The sequence below is a fragment of the Varroa destructor genome, unplaced genomic scaffold (genome assembly GCF_002443255.2).
Source record: "Varroa destructor unplaced genomic scaffold, Vdes_3.0 BEIS01000005.1, whole genome shotgun sequence".
Taxonomy (NCBI): domain Eukaryota; kingdom Metazoa; phylum Arthropoda; class Arachnida; order Mesostigmata; family Varroidae; genus Varroa; species Varroa destructor.
This window is the reverse complement of record NW_019211458.1, coordinates 39,134,746-39,157,529: the sequence shown is the minus strand read 5'-3', so window position 1 is coordinate 39,157,529 and position 22,784 is coordinate 39,134,746. Positions and strand designations below refer to the sequence as shown.

General features: G+C 42.3%; 1 protein-coding gene across 1 annotated transcript; it reads left to right on the top strand.

The window, feature by feature from the left end:
* The first annotated feature begins 10,401 nt into the window (after positions 1 to 10,401).
* On the top strand, positions 10,402 to 14,204 carry LOC111251507 (uncharacterized). Its single transcript, XM_022808145.2, has 2 exons — positions 10,402 to 11,056; positions 13,623 to 14,204. The coding sequence occupies exons 1-2, from the start codon at positions 10,997 to 10,999 to the stop codon at positions 13,938 to 13,940; spliced, it is 378 nt and encodes a 125-aa protein (XP_022663880.1). The 5' UTR covers positions 10,402 to 10,996; the 3' UTR covers positions 13,941 to 14,204.
* The last annotated feature ends 8,580 nt before the right edge of the window (positions 14,205 to 22,784 follow it).

The following is a 22,784-nucleotide window of genomic DNA, read 5'->3' as shown; positions in this document are numbered from 1 at the left end:
TGGGCACAATGCCTGTTTTGCCCTTAAGGCGTGCCTTTTATTGTGGTCGAGAGATAGCGCTTGTGGGAAATTTTGCACACTGTTTCCAACCTATAATAAAAACCCTAATAGTTCGCTCGTTTGTCAATACGATTAACTATGATACAATAATTATTCGTATGTCTTTTAGGCCATGTTATCTTGAACTGTCTTTTCTTAGAATGATTTCTGTTTTAAACAAACATATAAGATCGGTTAGCGACCAAAATATGAGGAACAGATTTATTTAGGAATTCAATTCCTCTTTGTAGCAATGCAGACATATAGCGTTCATGACGTATCGTAGATTTTCCCCGGTAAAAACATAAGGTGAGATGGACAGGGATATTCTTCATACCTAGATTATTATCGAAGCATATCATTACCTATCATTAGCCTTTCTAACTTTTTCATGAATACGCGTTGAATTGTGCTGTATCGATGTCTTAGTCTATCAGATGAGGTTTTGGATATTTTCAAGATTAGCTTCATTTTGATTGCCTGAATATTGCCGGGGTACTCATTAAGAAAGTCTGAATGGTTCGGTTCAAACTAGCGGAAAAAGTGATTAGAGGCCGTTTGCAGATAAGGTCTGGAACCTTCACTTTCGAAAAATTTATTACGAGTATCTGTATATAGTTGGCATCGTCTAACGTCTGCGGCCTTTCGAGAACTGAGGCGTAACTGTACAAAACACAATGATAAAAGATTTCGCTTTCCGTCTGCAGATCATTTTGTCGCAGGCGTTTTTTTTTCAAAACCTCAAGCGGTTCGACAGTGGTGCAGTATATTGCGCCGTAGATCAAGAACCGTGTTTCCAAGCTACACGAGCTCAGGAGCGCTGGACCTACTGTACCTAATGTGATACGATGGATCTCATCATCGGTGTCTTCGAACACTAAAATTTTATTCGGTGTTTTATACACTGCCACTTTTTGACTCCTGGCCATTGCGGTAACTACGGAATTAATCATATGAAGCTTTTGTCAATCAGCAATTTCAGAACTTGATTGCCCGTAGGACTAATATAGATGCTCTATATAACCATTCGAAATGCGGCAAACTTAAAGCGATCAAGTACTTATGAATAGTATGATAAATCTAAATTTCTACGCGGTCTCGGTTAAAGTCCGAGTGGAGGATCTATGGAAGGGATAACAGATCGTATTGAGGCACAAATGTCTGCATGGACCTATGGCCTTAAGCTCATTGCCGCGTCCACGGGGTCCCAATTCCTGTGCCGCTTTCGCAGCGACGCACGTATCATTAGCAGGCGTTAATAAATCTGTGAAGTGGTGCGGACGGCGTTGCCGTCCTCTCAGGAACTCTCTCATTATATGTTTATTTCTCCGCGTTTTGTGTGATTCTGTGTCTCTGAAGCATTTTGCTTCCCGTCAGGTTATAGCGCTATGCCTTCTCCATCTGTTAAAGACGGGAGCTAGCAGTCAAAAGTGTTCGTCGGAAACATGAACAGAAGACCCCAAGCTGCCTGCCATGACCCAGTCCACACTGTGAGCGTGAAGAGTCAGAAAGCTCACTTGCAGTAGGGGTGTAGGTTAAGAGCTTGGCGAGAAAAACAAGGGGGTAAACATCCAACTGAAGCAGACCATGGGGGCAATCTCCAAAGGTAGTGCGAAGTATGAGTGGCTAAGCTAGGGGAAAAGTGCGCCTTCTGTACGAAAGACGGGGAGTCTTATTGCACCCGCGTTAGCACGAGCAGTGGCGTGGCCAGTGGTTAACACAGGCGGAAGCCCTGGGATCACTGCACATGGAGCTACGCCACACCCGCAGTGATGCCCATTTGATCCCCTTGACTTTGCCTGGTCGCCTTTAACTACGGCAGCCAGTTTCGCTTAGCGCAAACCCAGTGCTATGTGTCCGTTCATTGGTCCTTCGCACTACTTGCTTCTGCTAGCCCTTCTCTACGAAGCTGCAAATGGCTTGAGTGTGTGCTGTATTCTTCCTTTTCGGGTATGCTTAAGCGCATTTTCTCACTTGCAACGGCTTCTGATGGTCTCAGAGTAAGGCTGCTGTTACTAATAGTGAAATGCTAGCTAGGACCAGGACATTGATGGACAAGCGAACGTTTAGCGGAGCAAAGCGCGTGTCCGGATTGACGCTTGCTTGCCACCCGCACTCACAGCTCTTAGCTTGTATTCTACTTAGAACAAGTATATACTACCTATGTATAAACGTTGGGATATTACTGATTCGCAGAAAATCACGTAATGCTTGATAAATGCAATAAAGTATACAGAAAAAAAGAACGTATTTTGAAATGAGTTAATGGTCTTTGAGGGGCGTGCTGTACGATAGTAAGCCGGTATATCTGAAAGTGTCGACTTTACTATAAACGGCAAAATCTGACTATGAGTTAATAAACGGGACACTCAATACGATGGAGTAGGTAGTTTTGAGCTTCTACTAACCAGTTTCTGCACGACGGCCAGGTGCTTACACAGAGATAATTTTTTTTTGCGTGCATACACCGTGCAGATAATCCGCTAAAGGGCTATGCAAAGATAGCATCCTTGTATATAGATACGGCAATTCTACATCATGATTACCAGCCCAAATACACCTGCAACTTAATTCCATTAATTATTATTTTTCAGTAAATATACAAAGATCATAATGTGTGCAGAGTCTCAATTAAAATATGTACGAAGACAATTTCAACTTTAAAGTCCAATTATGCAGAATTAAAGTGAGATATTTTCAAACGATAGCGGCGTTACCTTCCTACCGATATCCTATATGTCGTTAACAAAAAAAATTGATAAACATATTCAAAGCGCTGATAAACAATGCGATATAAAACTGATCTTTTGTATTTTAGCAATCGTAGACATGATAGCCTGTTGTGATCGAATCTCTAGCACTTACGTTTCGTACTACCACGCCGTACTATGTACGACTGACGCCCAATGATTAACTTGTGGTATTTAAGTGAGCTTGATCGATTCAAGTGTTTTCTGGTAACTTTGCATATTTTCATACGTAAAATGTCGAAATGGGAAGAAGAAGAAGAAGAAGAAGAAGAACAGATATCGCTGAAAAGCAGATCACGGTGGCCAGTAGATTACTTCGTTAAAACAAATACACACAACGCAGAACTGTTCCCTGCTTCTCAGCATGCGGTCGTCAACATTGTTAGGAAGCTAAGAGAGAACGGTTCGCTATAACTGCATCAAATTGGTAACGTAAAGGCTGTGCAACGATGCGGGAAAATGATGCGATTATTTGCAGATTCCAAAAGGATAGATTCATCTGGTATAATGTCCTCGAGAACAGATTAAAACGCCGTGGATTCGCTGTGTCAGAAGTTATACTTCCGCTGCCGACTTAAAATCGCTCAACCCGAGGGCAGTAGGGCTACTTGGGAACTTCGTCTAAGCGCTCGCTCGATCGATGCATTTCAACGTAAACGAAGTTGCTGGTTCGTTGAGAACAAAAAAAATCTTATTTTGAAATTATCGAAAAAGACACGCGTCATGCTTTCAGGCTCATTGGCGAACGGTTCTCCGAAAACTGTGTCGTGCCGAAAATCAAACATTTGTCGAAAGTTTTGCTGTGGCCTGCAAGTCCTAATAAAGCGCTAATATGATACATTTCGTTCAGGAAATCCTAGAGTAACAGAAATGAGGCCTTGCCACAAGGTTTGGAGTATACCTAAGCTAACTGCTGTTAAGGACATTAAGGCCTGTTATTTCGGCAGACCTCAATCCCACGTGTATAAATCGTGAAATTACGGATTCGGAAATAACAGGAAATAAAAATTGTTGCAGCTGTTCACCAGTGTCTGGCTACAGAGTCTATTCATAACTGAGACAGCGAAAAGCCGCATCAGAAGCATGACCCCAAAAAATGGTAATTGTTATCGCTTTAAGGGGCAGTGTTACAAAATACTGATGCCCTCAACTCTATCATATGATTTTCTAGCAGTTTGAAGATGATATCCGCCGATATCTTTACTGACACCTAGGCTGCCAGTATGCAAGAGAAAAATGCTGCTTACATGAGTCACAAACCGTTTATCGTAAATCGCGCCTTAGGTCTGCGAAAACGGCCCTGAAAGCTGATTTGATAGAGTATTAACTGTTTATAGTACGACAAAATATAGGAAAGACAAACATTCAACATTGCATGAAAAGCGTTACAAGAGAATGCACGTATATAATAAAAAATGACCTTCTAACAACATTTTGATTTTAACGTAAACGCTAATGAAAAACAGCTTTAAACCACTTCCAAATATAAAGCCTGAAGATTATTCCGGAACATCGTACTTCTGCGGATTTTAATGAAGCCTGGTGGTGCTGTTGCTATTCTGTAAGCTCTTTTTGTTGTTGTATGATGCTGAAATTCCTGCCTTAAGTGCCACAGCCTGCATCATACACTATGCTATGGCGTAGCAGTTTTCGATGCGCCATCAGTGTCCGCGTCAGTAGAGTACGATTGCAAGCCAGCCAATATTCACCTGAAGAACCTCAGTGAAGCATCGGACGTTCACTGGAGACCAATTTTTGATCTCGGAAATGACCGACGGCGGGATCTAAGCGCGTAGTCCCCGATTCTCGTATATTATCTTTGTTCTATTGTTTCTCAAAAATTAAACTGAAGGAACCTGGAACAATAATTCGCAGCAGAATGCGTTCTCAGAGTAATTTGCTGTTCGTATATAGGAACCCTCTACGTAATTTTCCCTATTTAAAGAAGCAAAATTTTGTCCACGGGAGCGCGTATTCACTTACTATATGGCGAGTCATCGACGCAAACAACATTATATTTCTAATCTAAGGCTAAATCAGTGCGGCTTCACGATTCATCGAAAGGTCCTGTCTTTGAGAAGCTGGTTTCATTGGAGGTCATCAAAGAACAATTGGCCACAGGCCTCCCACATTCTGCTCTAGTGGCGCAGAAAGCCAAAATGAGCGAGCTCAGCTGAAGCGGGAAAAGTGGGAAAATCTTATCCGGCAAAGCAGACTGAGGGAGAAAGCGCACGAAGCAGGAAATAGCATTTCCGGCAAAATCGGTAATGACTGCTCTTCATCGCGCTCGATTCGAATATCTTCATAAAATGGCAACTCTAACAGGACGGAACATACTTCTGCGCGAACTTCGTGAATCGTTTCGTTATCAGGATGACGCCGCAGCAAGCAGCAGCAGCAGCAGCAGCAGCAGCAGTGGGGAAAACTGACAGATATGGGTCTCGCACACTAAAAGATCAAGAGCTTAGAAAAAATCTCAGCAATACAAGCATAGACAAGAGGAAAGTCCAGCTGCGTATTGCTACATCAAGGATCCACATATTCAACTCATATAAGAACAGCACAATGCCACAGGTAATTCAATTTTATTTGATTTGAAAGTGTGGTCCGATAACATAGATATCAATTTTTATCGGGCTATGATTTTTAAATCGGCAAACGTGAGCTGACGATGTTCTATAAATGTTTTCAGTTAATCTGGAAGGGCCATCGAAGCTTGGCTTGTATCTGTTTCCATTGAGCGGTTTGGACTTTTTGCCTTGCTTGATCCGCAAGTACGTCTAACTGACTGCCGTCCTATTATGGACTGATAATACACCTGCTCTGTTCTAAGTCATCGTTTTTGCATATTAGCTAGTGAATGTATCTTTAGGGTACAATAGGCGTTGTCTATAGAATTTATTCCGCATCGAATAAGGTAATGGTTTTCCTTCCTACTGTCATCTATTGGTCTTGAATAAATTAAACATAGTATAAATTTTAGTTTAGATTCTACATGTATTGCAATATCACTCTCGTTGGTAAGAACTCACGGAACGTCAGAGAAACAGATTCACTCACTCAGATCATTTATTATCCTCGATGCGTCCTTTCTTCGAACGAAAGAATACCTATATAATTCTCGTTTATTTTCTGCCAAAAAGCTAGCGGATGTCCGCCCAATGCCTTCGCTAGTTGATCGGATATAGAAGGGTATCGTCGTCACAGGAATCGTTCGACCCTTAAAAAGCGATCCTATTTCCCATTTGGTACTGGCCGCCAAAATATTTTTGGCGTCACCATCGCCACCGATACTCGTAGGAGCGGTGATGGTACCGTAAAAATTCACAAAAATCCCGTCAGGTCCATTCGGCTGTCTGCAGCCGACGTGATTCTTGTGTTATTTTCACTGGCTATTATCTTTTATATGGACATTGCTATAATCGCTTAATAATAATAATAAAATGTCGGTACAATAACAACGCGATGCTTCGTACACTTCAGGTTGAATAAATGAGCTTTAAAGCACTTGCAACTAATAATCTTTTAGAATATTCATTCTAACGTTATGGCGTACATTGGCAAGTTGGAAAGAAGAACATGGCGGATCTGTATCGTCTTGTTTAGACCGAAGCGCCAATATAAGAAAGTTCACAAAATAAGTAAACTTTTGGGTTAATGGATAGATGACTAGAAAGGACTTGTTGTTGTCTTTCTTTGTTACTAAACTTCAGGGACTCATGGTTCAGGTTTCGAAAACATTCCCTGATCTGAAATCTCAATTTCGAACCTATGCTGGATTTTTGGGTAGGCCATATGTGCTTTTCCGGATTGATTAATGTTGTTGTAATCCTAGACCCTAGAGCTAACTCGTACACTATAACTGTAAGCCTTTTTTTTTCTCCTTGATTTATAAATAGCAAATGGCAAGCCTGTAATTGTTGAGCTTCAACTCCGCTTATGCGCAGTCTTGAAGTTGTACGTTGTATATATGGCTACATCGGGTCAAGTCAATTGAAATAAAAGAAAAATTCATTAAAATAGTGTGTAAGGTTTTCTCATATTAACGATAGGAATATATTCGTTCAGTGGTTATCATTAAATATTGCTAGACGAAAAGTATGCTAGAAAATGTTTGTTCTTCTATTAAAATGTTCATTCTCTTAGCTTGCACTCTTGTTATACCAATTACTAACGGCCTTTGCTAGAACAAATTTAGAAAAATCCTATTTCACAAAGAAAAGACATCCAATTTTTGTGGGCTCATTTAATTTACTGTTACTCGTCGTCGGTTCGACTTCGAACGAATCTACTTCGTTTACTCATGAACTCGAGGGATTCATATAAATCTGTTCGATAGAGCAACAATGAAACGTCGAAAGTATACGGTCTAAGAATCCTATTCACTTCGTTGAGACTCGAAGGCGGCAACCCTCATATACCAAAAGATGACATCGTGGGAGAAGATGGGAAAAGGTCAAGACGAAAATGGGTTTCCTGCCTGCCAAGTAGCTGAGGATCTGGGCTCTTGTGTACTAAAAGCTATTCCATGTAGTACTGTATCCTCGCCAGAAGGCAACTTCCTCCTTAAGACCATCAAGATTGTCCGCTGTGCCGTTTGAACACGGGTCCTTTGTTTCAAAACCCATTCGTGACTGACCATTGACGTCCCCACCTTCGTTTTCGTTTATGGTAGCCTTTATCGACGGCTGATTCAAACCATAAAGCCTGGCATGGCTTTAGACTACAGTACTGATTTAGAGCAAAAATTATTTTGAAAAAAAAAGCAGCAGCGAATTTTGGAAAGGTCACATGTATGCCTTAAAGTTGCATTGCATATCTATAGCTTAAAAGAATATGTAGTATAGAAGCTGAAATCAGAATGACTCGTGGGAGTTATGGGGCATTAATTGAAGTCGGAGGTAGTATGGAACAACACATATTAATGTAAACCTGAAAAGATAGAACACAAAGGTACAATGAAGTAAGAACTTTAGTAGGAAATAACAGTACCTTAAAGCTTTTACTACGAATCTAAGATGACAAGTGTTGAGGCTATGACGTACACTTAATAACAAATATAACACCATCAATTTCCATACTCAACTAGCCCCGTCGACTAGACACCAAATAGAACACAGGTTGCTACCATAATACTTCTTTAATCATTACCTCGAAGAATTTATAAAATGGGCGGAAAATCCCAAATAAGAATCACGCATTTTGTAGTCCCAATTATAGCCTTATAACATACAGTATTACAACCCCTGCTTCAATTACATTTAAAAATTGTCATTACTTATAGACAATGCTTTGAAAAAAACAAAAATAATTAGGTTTTTTTCAATGTCGAAGAAAATCGCAACGTAGGTTTTGAGACGGACTGGTCCGAAATGCAGGTAACTTCGGGTTTTTTCGGTTCGGGTAAGAATACGCATTATTTTAAATATCTTTCGTCAAATCATTTCCAAGAGCATTTTTTTCGTATTACATCATGTTGTTTCAACCCAGTAATACTTCAATTTAACTCTTGCACATGATGAAAACAACAGATAAACAACATCACGAATGTTAGAATTACTGCCGCAGAATTCGCGAGGAGATGATTTGGTCGCTGAGCGTCTTGTCGTTTCAAGGGTTGAGCTATTTCTGGTCTTCAATAGCGGCAGCACCAGCGACGATAGCTACGGTGATCTACGCTGCTTCTGCCGTTGCTGCTGCCAGTGCTTTAGGGAGTTTGAAGTGAGAGTCCACGGAGCAAGTGATGAATTCGGGATCTCTGACACTACACCCTACTTCATCATCCGAGGCCGCTTCCTCAGACTGACGTCGGGTTAGAAACGTATGGAGACACGGCGTGCACGCTGAAAGCCAAGTCAAGCGTCGGTCTCTGTGTCTGGTGGGTACTTATCATACAGGTTTCTTCCGTAAAGGCTCTCCCTAGGCCGGACGCAGAGAGCTTAGCGCAAAAATATCCCCCCATCTCTTTTCATATCAACCTATCTACCGCAGTTTGCTCACAAGCAACATCGCCCTCGCAACCACTGAAACCTCTGAACCGCACCGTTTCCCCTGCGAAGAAAAGCCGTGACGCCAAATTCCCAAGTCCCTTAGCAGCAGGTCGTTGGCAAGAGGAAACAGTAACTAACTTTAAAATCTTTACCTAAGCAACGCGGGCGATCTGCAAGTTCCAAAGAGAATGAGGGGGCTAGGAGAATCTTGCGGGCTTTTGCGCGCATGCTAGATCATTCGGAAGTCAGTATCAGGGAGAAAAATTAAGGTTCGAATAGTATTTTTTAGCCTTTATAAGGCCAAATAGTTTTCTATGCGTATAGAGCTACATACCGCTACTGAAGGCGCATAATTGCTAATTAAAGGAGAAAGAGGATTTCAGGATATTTGGAGGTGCAAAGCGTCGTCAGCGAGAAACCAAACCTTGATTAATAATAACCTTGACAATTCGAATTTCTGCAAAATGTGAGCTTGACCTCTAAAAGCAGAGTGAACAATGGTTGACTTAACTAGGAAATCCTCAATAGCGAACCTTTATTGATAGTTAGTCATATTGCAGAAAGCCCTATAAATACACGTTACATTGTCGCTTGTTTAAGTTGAGCTGAATTTTCCGTTCAAATGAATCGTATTATAAATGAATACCATTGCCATAGTATGTACGTTTATTTTTCAACTGCGTATAGCTTGACACCGTGTTTTGGCACACATATAATCATTACTAAGGGCCGTACAAAATTTGGCGCAAAAACAATTAAGTTTTACTACGCTGTACGGTCACCTTAGGTTTCGATGTAAATTTCACAATTCGCAGTTTCAACAGGCTGGCCATACAAGTCAGAACGTAACCTTTTAACTTTCCTGGAGTTCCCTGAAAACATGCGTGCATGTTTCCAGACGCTGCGAAGGTGGCATTTTGATTTGTGCCATTGTCTTGTCTGAGCTCAATTGGATTCTGAGACACCGTGCTGCTGTCTGACATGCACTGTGCCACTGGGACCAGTGCTAGAATTTATGGAACCCGACCCCCACGCGGTGGTCATACGCTGTACCAAAACGAAACTATCAAACTTTATTTTCCAGACTTGGTAGAAGGTTTCACCATGACGCTGTCATTCTTGCGGAGGCTCGCGTCGGATCTCTAAGGAAGTGTCAGTGGCACACGGTGATTCGTTTCAGAGAGTGCCGCGTCAAAGGGGCGAAACTAACTTTCAAAAGGGGGCGGCCATAACCAATGAACTGGCTGATCGCAACGGAGCGACTGGACGATTAGAAATGGACGACGCGTAGGAAAAGGGATGATAACAGAATGTCTTCGTGGAACTCTTGAAAGGACCTCCTTCATACTAATGTCTCTCTATTGCTCGCCCTATTCCCCGAATAGCGAATGTATGTAGTTCTCTCAGCTTACGCCCATTCAGTTCATCGGTCGCCATGCAACACAAAGTGATTATTTTCTACAATTCTCCAACTTCTAGATTGGTTTAAGTGTCAGCGGTGTTAACACTTTTTTGAATTTACGCGCGTGTCTAAAACAACAGCGTTGTTAACGAAACCTTACCGATAGTATGTATCGTCTAGCTGTGAACTGATTGCAACCTAGCACCGAGAAGTTCGAATTTCGAAACCAAATTAATTAAATCATTCCCGTAGACACATTTATAGACCAACTGTAGCGTATATTTGCAGCATCAATTTAGTCGACTTAAGAGGTTCATGTAGTTCTTCTAGAGTATACGTAATGTTCGGAAGGGAGCTGAAGTCAGTATAAACGAGCCGTTTACATTGTTTCAGAACGATACGCGTCCGAAACTAAGCAGGAGAGTCGATGGGCAAGAGATCGTAGATGAGGTTAATTAGTAGAGAACTTCGGTAAGGTTGAAAGACTGTTAGCGCTTTTGTACCATTTGCAAAGCCTGGAGAAATTGCGGATAGTAGGAATAGAGAATGAACAAGAGACTTCACAAAAACAAACTTCGCAGCGGCGGTTCGCACGGATGGTGATCGGGCGGAGACCGGTGAGGGGTCGCTTGGCACTGAGGTGATTGCGCAGGCCATTTACTGCGTATACGGAGACCTTGACGAAAGGCTCCGAGAGTTTGCATTCTATATGTGGTGGCAGCAGCAGCAGCAGTAGCATTTGCAGGAGGACGAGGGGGTCAAGCAACGTCAATAGCGTCCTCGGTTATGCTATTTTTCAGGCATCGACTTCTTTGATGGAATCGGCGCACTGCGTGGTGCTCGTAGAGCTCCTCGAGGGCTTTCCTTTCCTTTCCGTAAGTGGAGTCTAACAGGTTTGTAGATTTATGAACGCTTCTGTACCTCACCCAGCCATCAGTGGATTCTGTTTTTTTTTTTTCGCTCACTGTTTCTCACTCAACAAAAGGGCATCATCCACACATCATGAGACTCTCTGCCAGAAAAGCTGCTGACTTTGACCTTATTGCGCGGTCGGTTGTGCTTACCGACTTGGCAGGTTGTAGTAGTAGCTGGAAGGTTAATGTTGCAATCGCACAGGAAAAAGCTTCTGAAGAACGGAGTTCGTTCGAAAAACCGCGTTTAATAGGAGCAACTACGCAAGCAGCTACCACTGCTTAAAGGGCGTCGTTTTAGAGCACGATAGAAGCAACAGACGACGATAAAAAAAAACTAACAAAAATATGGTTGCGTTTTAACACGACCCCGGTTTCGTCTGATTGGTACCTCTTTTGCAACGATGGCCGGCATTGACTGGGAAAGGAAATGACATATTTTTTACGGTTCGCTGCAGCGCTTTGCTGACCAGCAAGAGGTGAAGCGGCAAGCGGTAGCGGTAGTGGTAGAGACTGCTCGCGTAGTCGGAGTCGACCTGGCCGCTCGATAACTCTTCGAGTCTTTGGCTAGCGGACATCTCAGGGTTCCGGGAAGTGGTCCAGTTGGGACTAGAGTGCACCACTAGCAGATTAGATGAGGGCCGTTTCCTGGCGCTCTCTCACACTCGGTCATCACGTCCATCTTTACAAATGGACCTCACATAGACGCTCCTGTGCTCCAGCTTCGGCTGCTATTCCCACTACGTCTACCAAGCGGATACTTCCTGTTCTGATTTCTTATACGTCATCATGTCCACTTTTGCTTTCAAAACATTATCATCGACCATAGCAGCCTTCTAATCGTAGCTATCGTGGCCTGCCCACCCCCAAAAGCTGCCCATGCTGTACGATATGCATTGCGAGCGGGTCGCATGCGAACAACAGCTTGCAGTATCGAATTGTTGAGAGTAGAAGGCGGGTCGATCAGCTCCACTGTACCAAGATTTCTGATACGATGATATTTGCTCCTGAGGGCTTATTCCGGTACAATTGTTACCATGGGACGGCAGTAGTACTAGCACCAACCTGAAAAGCTTACCTTTTCGTGAGATTCTAAAACGTTGTAAAGTGCTTCGATCGAACAGCGCTTTTTCCCGAGACGCTTTAAAGCCAACGTTTGTTCTCTGTTACTTAGATCGTTTCCCCTTCTTCGGGTAGCCATTGGTCGACTAACTATCAGTAGGGCCCGCTGTGCGCGGATTGTAACTGATTTGACCATTTTCGAAACCAACGGGAATTTGCCTCCGGCCACCTATTTCCCGGTGGCATCGATTTTCGTTCTTCGTGATCCTCTCCTCAACCATTGGCATTTTTCCGACGTTCACCGTGTTGACCCACTATTTCTACCGTGGATGTCGTTCCTCAGCTTTCGGACTTCAATCAGAACTTTGTCGATCAACAGCTAAGCGATGTTGACACGACAATTTTTCCTGACGTTATAATCTATGACAATCAAACGTGTGTGATAATTGCATAAGATTAAGAACACGTAAGCTACTGCGTAGCTTTAAAGTATCTACACAGTGATTCTCTATGGATGTTTGCTGTTCACAGGCATCATATTGTTTCGTCAGAATACGCACGTACCCTTGATAACGACGCGAGGTCTCATGTCATTCCGACGTAAGGTTCGAAAGAACTCTATCTAGACTGCAATTGGTGCTTGCGTAAAGAACAACTTAACGTGCGCCCTGACGAACAAAAGTCATACACGGATATACACAAGGTTACAGTAGCATCATATCTTGCCTTCGAAATTAATCTAGCTTTAGTCCCTTTTGAGGATACAAACTTGATAAATCTTTTATAGTAATTGAGAAAAAATAGTCTATAGCGCGTATGGTTAAAAGCGTAAATCTCCACATATTTTTTATAAGCAAATTGAGTTTTCTTTTTTTGAATGATGTGTTATGCTTTATATTTAGCTGAAAAATCTGCAGCGAGTCTACGAGGCTGGGCAAGTCGGATAAATCTGTTTCAGTTAGAAGACATTTAAGCCCCCACTACTGCACTGAATTTCTTTGTTCCTCTATCTGTCGATTTATGGAGCTATAATAATTGCGTATGGAAGTCTAATGTATGGAGGTCGTCTGCTCAACATGCTATACGGCGTCATGATGGCCTATAGGAAGTAGGTCCGTCTTCCTAACAGTACCCGAGCAAGTGAACGATATTATGCTTCGCTTTTCCACTATTCCATTCACTTGTGTGTGCTGTGTGATGCTGATCCTTGGGGCGTCTCTACGCTAAGCGTTTACCATGCCCAGTTACGGTAGCTAGAACTTTCACAGATCGATGTCTGTCAATGTCGACTGCGCATATTCATCACATTTCATTCCGGATATATCGAAGTCTCCTTGAGGAATTTTTTGGCTGGGTACGGTAGTCGAAGGCTTTTGAAGCCTGCCTGCAGTAGCCACGTTTCAGCCTGCATAGGTTTCAGCTACAACTCCTTTTATTTCCTGTTTTTTTTCTGTTTTTCTCTAAGCAGAAGCAACAAGAAGCAACTGTCAAATCCCTTCGTCTTCTGGTGGACTCCGTCAAGCGTGGTAGTCCGCAGACGAATAACGAGCGGCTGGGAAGTCGGTTTCACGTCAGACGGGGCTGGCTCCGTTGCCCCGCCAATACACCCATTTGGCAGGAGAGCAAAAGAGGTCCCGTAGGCGCCCACTTTTTGTCGCCAGTGTGTAAGAGAGTTCTTGACTGCTGGGATGCTGGCAGGGAGCCGAGCCGTGGGCGACGACTGTCAAGAGAGGAAACACACGACACGACGGTCATTGAGCGACTTATAGCAAGCGAAAACGGCTGACGATTTCTGCACGGCACCAACTGCGATGATCCGCATCAACAGACAGGGACCAAAACGAGGCGTTTGCGCATTCATCATCCGGTCTGATCCGTGTAACCGAGCGGCAGATCAGCTAAGTGAGTGTCTTGCTGGAACTGAACTAACCCAAGATTTTCCTTAGAAGACGAGGCCTTGACCGCGAGCGTTTGCCACTGACGCACTCGATTGGATCTTTCAGGAGAACGAACCTCGAGGTGTAGATCTATATGGCAAACGTGTTAAAAAGGTGAAACAACAAACTGTTTTAATAAAAAGGACCGAACCTTTTTATCGGAACCGGAAAAAAAGCCAAAAAAACGAAATATAAATGATAAATCTGGCATTTTCTCGCACTGATATTCTACGCGAATGCATTTGCTAAATCGGATACAAAATATATGTGTATATGTATATATATGTAATTAATTATATTACATTAATATTATTAATAATCTGACATTTTTCCATATTAATTTTTAGATGTGGTTACATAACCCAGCCTTTCAGAGATGTGAACAGTCGATCTATGTACCCTTATAGATTTTTCGTTTGATTACACTCCATGTTCAAAACGGACATTTTCCATTTATAGGCTACGCTGTGATAATAGTGGAAGATGAGAAGAACATGGGGTATCCCCATGAAAATGCTAACAGCTTTCCAATCTAACGCCTTTTTGCTGTCGTTTAAGTACTTCTATTGGTTGTCACAGCGAAATATACCGTAATGGTGGCGTACCTGGCTCAAAATTCCCTTCAGTATTTCGGAACATCGCTCCGCGAACACCGCTCCGCATACTCATGCGCATACTCATCTAACTCTGCAAGAGCCTAATTCGAGTCAAGATCTTTCCTGTTCAGATTACCATAGCATGCTCCCTCTATTTCAATACTTGGAGTTTTCCCAGTTCGTTCCATTCACCGGGTATGTCGCTATAATCACCGCTGGTTTCGTAACTCCGGCCGAATTGGTGCTTCGTCAATGAGGCAGAACCTATGGAGCGTCCCGAGACTGCTCATTCGCTTCTTCAAATATTTGTTTGAAATTTGTTTGAGCTCCATGACCAATTAGGCAATACTGATGCATATGAAATAATCTACGTTATATCACCTCGTATAAAATAGAAATCGTTCTTCAATGTCAACGTTCGAAAACCAAATGTATGCTAAGCCTAACGGAACGCCTAATCTATGGCAAGGCCGGTAACCCGACTGACTTTTAGCTCCTTTTATTTTCAACTAAAAACATCGGCCATCTAAATCTGGCGGTTCTGTGGAAAGATTAAAAGTTACAGAAATGCATATGATTTATAACCCAGCACAATTATATTAAAGTACGTTAAAAGCAAACCTTTTTAGATTGGTAGAGCAATTCCCTGTTCGCTCAGGTTCTTCCTGAATGATCCTATTATTGCAGTAGTAATTTTCAAACGGTCGCTTCATGCCATTTAGAAGCCTGGCTCAGAGCTAGAAAAAATAGAAGTGTTTTTATTATACAACGTGGGCTATTATACTAGTTCAATTCTATGCCATGTTGATTGCTATAGTTTTAGAATAAAATAAGGGTCAATAATGTGTGCGTAAACGGTGTTAGGAATATCATTATTGTTTAGCCGTCGTCCTCATTTGATTTGTAATAACATCTATTATCGTTTTCTCCTCCCCACCGCAAAACAACAAATGCACTATAGCAGCTCTAATATCTTAGCGAAGCAAAACAATTATAAGGCCGCTAATATATAAGATATATCTGCATAGCTGAAACGCCTTAGTCGAATTAGAAACTATTGCAGGTGAGGCATTACCTAGCAATATTTGAGTGCGTCGATCTAAGGTGAATAGTTGCCCGTAAAAATCCTCAGATGGAAACTTCCTGTCGTTTTTTTCTCAATGGTGTGCAAGCACTTCGATGGTTTGGCCGTTCTCTGCCTGATGACGCAAACAAGAGCCGTCTCTTTTTCCACTTAGATTGTCTAGCCATAGACGATGACCCGTTTCGTTGGCCTAAGACCTTGCCGCTATGGTCGAGCAGAGCTAGTGAGACCTATCATTTTTCCCAAACAAGTATTAGGTTCACGGGTGTTACAGTAACATGAAGGTGTTAACGAGTTAACTTAGCTTGTCGAAATGAATGGGGAAGGTCGATTGCTATTAACAGTAGCCGATCCCATCCGTCACTACAAAAAGGTTTCCGCTTCGTCTTCCGTTCCATACCGTTGTCGAACTTAAGACAGATCTCGCCCGGTTCGGGTTACGTTATGTCTATTCTTTTTTCCTGTCCATGCAATGCCTCGTTGGTTGGACATTGTCATAAAAAGCCACCGGAGGTAAAACTAGCACACCCTTCCTTGCCACATCGGCTTTCTGTTTCTTAATTCAGACTCCTTCCGAGACGTTGAAACAACTTCATAGATATCGTCGATAAGTTGATACGTTTGTTCGACAGCGGCTCTCTCTATTAATTAGCAAGAATTATGCGTAGCTTTAAACTCATAATATAACAGTAGTTAGAAAATCTAGTATCCGATGCCATTTTTGGTATGTTTTCGTTTACAGATGCGTTGCTGTGAATATTTACAGAAAAAAGCTCGATCACTGCAATGCTGCTAATCGTCGAATAGACGCTGACATAACATATGAAATCTTGTCTGCTTCTTTCAGGCTCAAGGAATGGATTTCTCTCGCCTCCGAGCTCAGATATAGAGCTTGGGGGGCAACAAACACTCAGGGCAGCCCGCCCCCCGTCCCGTTCGGGAGGTGCCGATGCCAACGGCAATAAGGACGACATGTAGTCCGAAACCAAAGAAAGCCGTAACTCTATATGTGATCATCATGTCTGCTTTTTACTCTCGCCAAGGTTCACGGAGTTTCTACTGCGCGCCTGCCCCCAAACTCCCTCCTTCCAAAACAGATTTGCTCCTTCATCATTTTGCCTACAAACACAGAACCCGCATGGACTAGACGCATCACTAAAGACCCATGGAGGACCGTTCTCGGTCTTTTTTGCAAACATTCTTGTCCTCATAGGATAATGATCCGCTTCAAGCAGTGCACGTTGTACTAGCCAACGGTGCGTGACGATTGGATAAGCTGGACCGTTATCGAGATGGGGTTTTCTGGTGATCAATGACGTCTTCTCGGACGTGTGCCAAGTAGTGCTGTGGACTACATTTGCGGTCGCAATTCATCACACCGATTATTTATCCATTGCATTGCCTTAAACTTGCCCAAATCATTCGCTTTTCTGATCATCCTCGTGCTCCCGTTAGACTAGTCTCTAGTGTGCTGATAACACCGCGGAATTCAAGCTTGTCCTATTCAGGTCACCTGAGAGTTAAAGTTTCTGCTTTGCTCTACCGAATTAGACTTAATCGTTTGTGACCCTCAAAATGTACACGAGTTAGCTGTAACAACAATAACAAACCTTTCAACAGTCGTTAAATGATATCCGAACAGTGACGACGGACGCTATTCGCAAGTAACTCCGTGCGCTAGATGACGTCGCTTCAAAAATATTATCGAGGTGGGTGGTTGTTGAACACATTCTATGGACAGTCACCTCATGTAGGTTGATGTGGATCGAGAGAGGATGAGGACAAGCCGCCAGAGACTAGATGATGCCAGAGAAGTTCTGTCCCTCATTTAGCAAACCTTGCGAATCCTTTCGCTTTGGATCTTTTCATTCTGCACCTGCTGCCTAGCCAGGACGTAAGTGAACGCGCGGCGCCTATGTCTCAGTGGTCTATCAAGTAGCTAGCTGTTCAACTCCTTCCTTTCTTTTGAAGCGATGTCCGAGTCCATCGAGTTTAGTGGGCGAACCTGAATGGGTCAACGTAAAGCTAACATCGATGGAAGTTCCGACTCCCGTTAGAAAAAAAAGGGAAGAGGAAAACGTTGCGCCCGTTGTTTTTTGGAAGAGAAGAGTTGGTGGCCTGATCTTGTTACAAGAGACACATGGGGCCAACTGACTAGCCGCTTGAGCCTTTCTTTGTCCACCGGTATTTGACCAAAACAGTCCCCTGTTCCTTCGAAGCAGCAACAGCAGACGCGCAGTGCGAAAGAGGCCTGTCAAGAAGTCTTTCGACATCGGTCGGGAAGCGGCGTACTCGGCCTGTCAACTATGGAGCTACTAGCTAAAGGGACCTATTGGGCTGCCCTTCTAACAGCCCCGTCAACCCCATTCCCCAAAGAGCATTAAGCTGCAAAGGGCTTAACCTCGTGCGTTTACCCACCTTTGTATCCCCTCTTCGTCTGTGAAAGCGCTCGACTGTGAAATAACAAATATCTGCCTCGACTGCGCGCTTCTTCTCCGGCCTAAAACAGACGCCTGAAAATGCTGCTAACCCGCTGCTTGGTCAGAGGGTAGTTTGGAAGGCCTGATTGGCTCCCCGTTCCCGCGACCTCTCGCGCGATTGTTTCCCGAATAGCGTGATGTCATTGCTGTCGTATTCGTCCGCGACATGACAGCAGCCGGAGGACGCGGTGAAGGCTAGTTTGGTTTTTTTTATTGTGTTCCCGCAAAGCTGCGGTACCTGCAGATTACACAGGACTGTTAGAGTCGGCTCGTAGAGCCGTAGATCTCTACGCTATGCTCGAAAATCGGTCTAATTCCGAATACTACATTTACTATTGGATCAGAATGTAGTTATATTAAGAAAATACTCCATTAGACACAGCACCAACACGGCCTAGCTTTGTCGACCATAATTTTTTTTAAGTTACACCGAGTTGGCTTGTTGAAAAAAGGTATACATTTAACATTCTTGTAACATGTATTCTCGTTCAAACGAGACTGAATATTTATTCTGTCTCCCAAATATACCGAATATTGACGAAGTTCAGAAGGCACTGCGTATTATGCTATACTATGTATCACCCCATTTTTGTATTTTCTGTAGAAACCATATTCAGCTAGCTTCAATAGAGAGAATAGATCGGGATTGATGGATCGAGTTCAAGAGACGGTAACAAAGCCAAGTGGCAAGGAAATTTAACAGAAACCAACGCAAAAAAATATCATATACTTAATCATTTTTATTGAATTGTCAAAAAAGAATTGACCGTTTTAAAGCTAAAATTGAATTTTTTTACATTCTAAAATACGATGGCCTTCTTTTACCCTTTTTTGGGGCAAAAAACTTGTGACAAGTGATTCTTTTATCGCAACTATACTAAAACCATTGAAAGAGAATCAGATAATAGCACAATAGTGTGAAATTCGAGCAAACTGATGGATGCACTAAAATTTTCTATTGAAATTCTGTCAACTTTCACCGCGTAGCTAAAGTGCCACGGTGAAAGGCAATGCTTTTTCTATTCACTGATTCCGGTCGGTTTTTCTAATGGCTCATTGTAGTTCTTTAGAAACAGTTCAAATCAATCGCTTTGCCAGCCGGCAGCAACCCATAATAATGTACTATTCCTTTTCGATTCCACCAAACCCAGAGAGCATCATCACCTTCTCTGGTGTCAATCTAGACTTTGCTACTGATTGTATAGTACATTTTCTTTTTTCATCGCACATTGTCGTTACATGTGATCTATTTTGAACAGTCGCTTTAGAAATGGCTTTACATCATCTTATTTTAGTAAAGTTTCCTAATATAATAATTTTAATAAATAATTGATTTTGTGTCAACTCGCGTTGAACATCCAGCCTATCTTACATAGCCAACTTTCCTTCGACGATAGATACCGAGGTATCGGTGTTACTCAATAATTTCATTAATTTTTTCGTAAATCGTAGTCGGCCACTATGAGGAGTATTTTTCACGTAGAAACTTTGAGAACGAAAGCCTCAAAACTACCCTTGGGCCAAGCCATTTCTTCCGACAATGCATTTCGAGCGCAAAAAGCACGATCTTCATGTCGACCTAGGTAGCATTTATGTCTCTAGTTTAAAAGAACTGTTAAACGTAGCTGACTCTTACAAAAATTTTACTTATCTTTGAGGCGCCTTATCTAGAGCAGAACGATTTTAAAATATCGACTAGACCGAAATCAGTTTTAATATCATACCAACGCCGATCCGAAGTAACTTATATTACTAAAAACCTATGCCTTTAGAGCCATACAGCTGGAACAACGACCGGTACGTTTTTTCAAGTCGAGAACCGATCCCAAAATATAGTAGCCAAAAAAACCCGCCTTATCACGTTTAAATAGGTAAATCATCGCAAGACTATTTTAGGTCTATTGACAGGTCGTATGCTTTCAATCAAATTCACCAACGCATAATTAAAAGGACTGCCAGGTGTCTACAATAGCCGTAAGTACTTGAATGTACTGTCACAAACAGACGTTTCTCAAAGTAAGTCTATCCCGAGTTAGTGTCCTAGGATAATTTTCAATCCAATCTAACTCAATACGAACACTAACAACGAATGTCGCTCTCCTGACCAGAAAAAGGGGTGCAATTCTCACGGCTAGCATGTTGTCCTTACCGCAAAATAGAATACTGTGAAAAGGACTATCATCGCAAAACAATTGGAAAGCTGCACGGTGGACAGAGTTTGTCAATGAATAGGCCGCATGATATAAAAAAAACGCTAGCATAACGCTAAGAAATCTCGAATAAACGGAGATTCCAACATAGTGACGTCGTAGCCTGGGTCTTTCTTAGCAGCTTGGAGTGGGCGGGGGCGATGCAGAAACAAGCTCGTACAGAAGCGGGTGATAGAACGGCGGGCACGAACCCCACTGACGATTCCAATGAAGTCAAACGGCACCGGCCGCCGGGGTCAAAGACGGGAGGGGGCACGAGTTGGGGCCTAGAAGCCGTAGAGGATGAGAATACGCAAATTCTATGAATATTCAAAGAGATTCGTTCTTTGGTCCGCTGCTCGAGTCACGCGATCGGCTACCGCCGACAACAGAAGCAGTAGCAGCAGTAGGGGGACGTTGTCGTTGTAGGATGGCAGCCAATCGGTCGGACGGGCCTTGGCCTGCCAGAAGGCCTGGCGGTGCGAAAATAATGCCGCAGCTACTGCTACTGAACTTCTTTTTGTGCACAAAGCTGGCGGGAATCAAATATAGTATAGCAAGCCGCTTCCTACAGCATGTATAGGGCGCGGCCATTTCATCTTGGGTGAGATTTACACAAAAACGTAGTTGTTTGGTGCGATAATGTATATCGCTTGCCGTTTATTGTAGAACCCTATAAATAACTGGAAAGATATAAAATAATGTAAATGTGTCAATAACTGGTATACTGATTGATTAATGATAGTTTTCTAATTAATAGTTGAACTGAACCCAAGTTTTGGTAGCTGGAGCCACTTCCGAATACTAAACATAACAACATCCGTATATAAGGCAAGTTACAATAAATAAGTAAAAGGCAAACCATTTGCAACTGTTCAATGTTTTTTTTTTTTTTTTTTATTGTTTTTCTGCGTTTACGGTGTGCAAAGGAAACTGCAATGATAACTTACTCAAGTTTAATCATTGGCAGATATTTGACTTTGATAGATTTGCGATGCTATCTAAATCCAAGACTCAATATTGGCGTTGCCTTTTTGATAGATACGATACAAATAGTTACCAATTTTTGTACGAGCATTCTCGCTATTCAAGATTATGTTATTTTAAAAAATAATAAATAGATATGAATAGCTGATCTTCTATCTCCTGTAGAATAGAGTCGATAGCTTTTTAATACATAGGCTTATTATATTATTTATTATCTTTATATTCCTATATATATATATATTTTTTTTTTAATTGAAAGTTACTACTGTTCTCTGGAGTTTTTCAATTTTCCCGCGAACTCTGTCTCTTGACCAGGGTTCTTTCGGGTAATTATGAAGACTTTTCTATGTCACCTGAGCTGATAACGAATATGCATGCTCGTTAAAAATATATGTTAGTTGATAAATTAATTGATGTTAGATCCTTGTGTCACCCCTTGCCGCTAAATGCCACACAAGGAATCGGCGTCTAGATTACACAAAAACGAAGCTAAAAAATAGTCACAGCGCAGTCGACAGCTTCGTGAAAAAAGAGCTACGTGATTTTAAACAAGTACCGCACGAACATCTTAATATTATTTTCTCACTGTCTGTTCCGTGCGATATTATCTCATTACGATGTGATGGAGGTATTGAAGCAACGACAAAAAGGGTAGATAAGTCGCGCTGCGGACTAAATGAGATGGCCTTGATCGTTGTCGCCGTCGTGCTCAATATTAATGGATAGCAGTTTTCATTACGATAATGCATTTGGCTTTCTCTATAGCTATGCGAATCGACGCGATTGACCGAGCCTGACAACGGACACATGCGCGTCGAATTTTTCAATATTGTCCTGCGTATAAATTTGCTCTTATTCGGTCGTCGACGTAAAGGACCTGTAGACGAAATTGGAAGAAGGGCGAGGGTGTGCGGCATCATCGACAGAAGGGCAATGAAGAAACTCAGAATCAGGAGTAGCAATGGCAACAAGATGAACAGTAGCCACAAGGAAATTGCACACCTTCCTGCACCCACTAGCGTTAAAAGCTCCCACAACGTAAAATTTTTTTTCGTAAGCAACCAGAATAGTTCGTGAGCTATGAACTTACTGAGGGGTGCTTCTTAGCCGTCGTGGCTTGCATGCTTCCCTCAACAAGGCGCAACTAGCAGTGTCTAAGGGTTATAGTTAGGAACAAACATTCACTATTTCCTTCAACTTTATTTATTTTACATCATAAAATATTATAAAGCTACTTGATTACATATCTGTATAAAAAATAGTGTAGAAGAAGGAGGGCCAAATTAAAAGACGCGTAGCACATAAAAGTGGGACCAATGCAACTGCCCGAACGACTAGGACTGATCTATAGCACGCA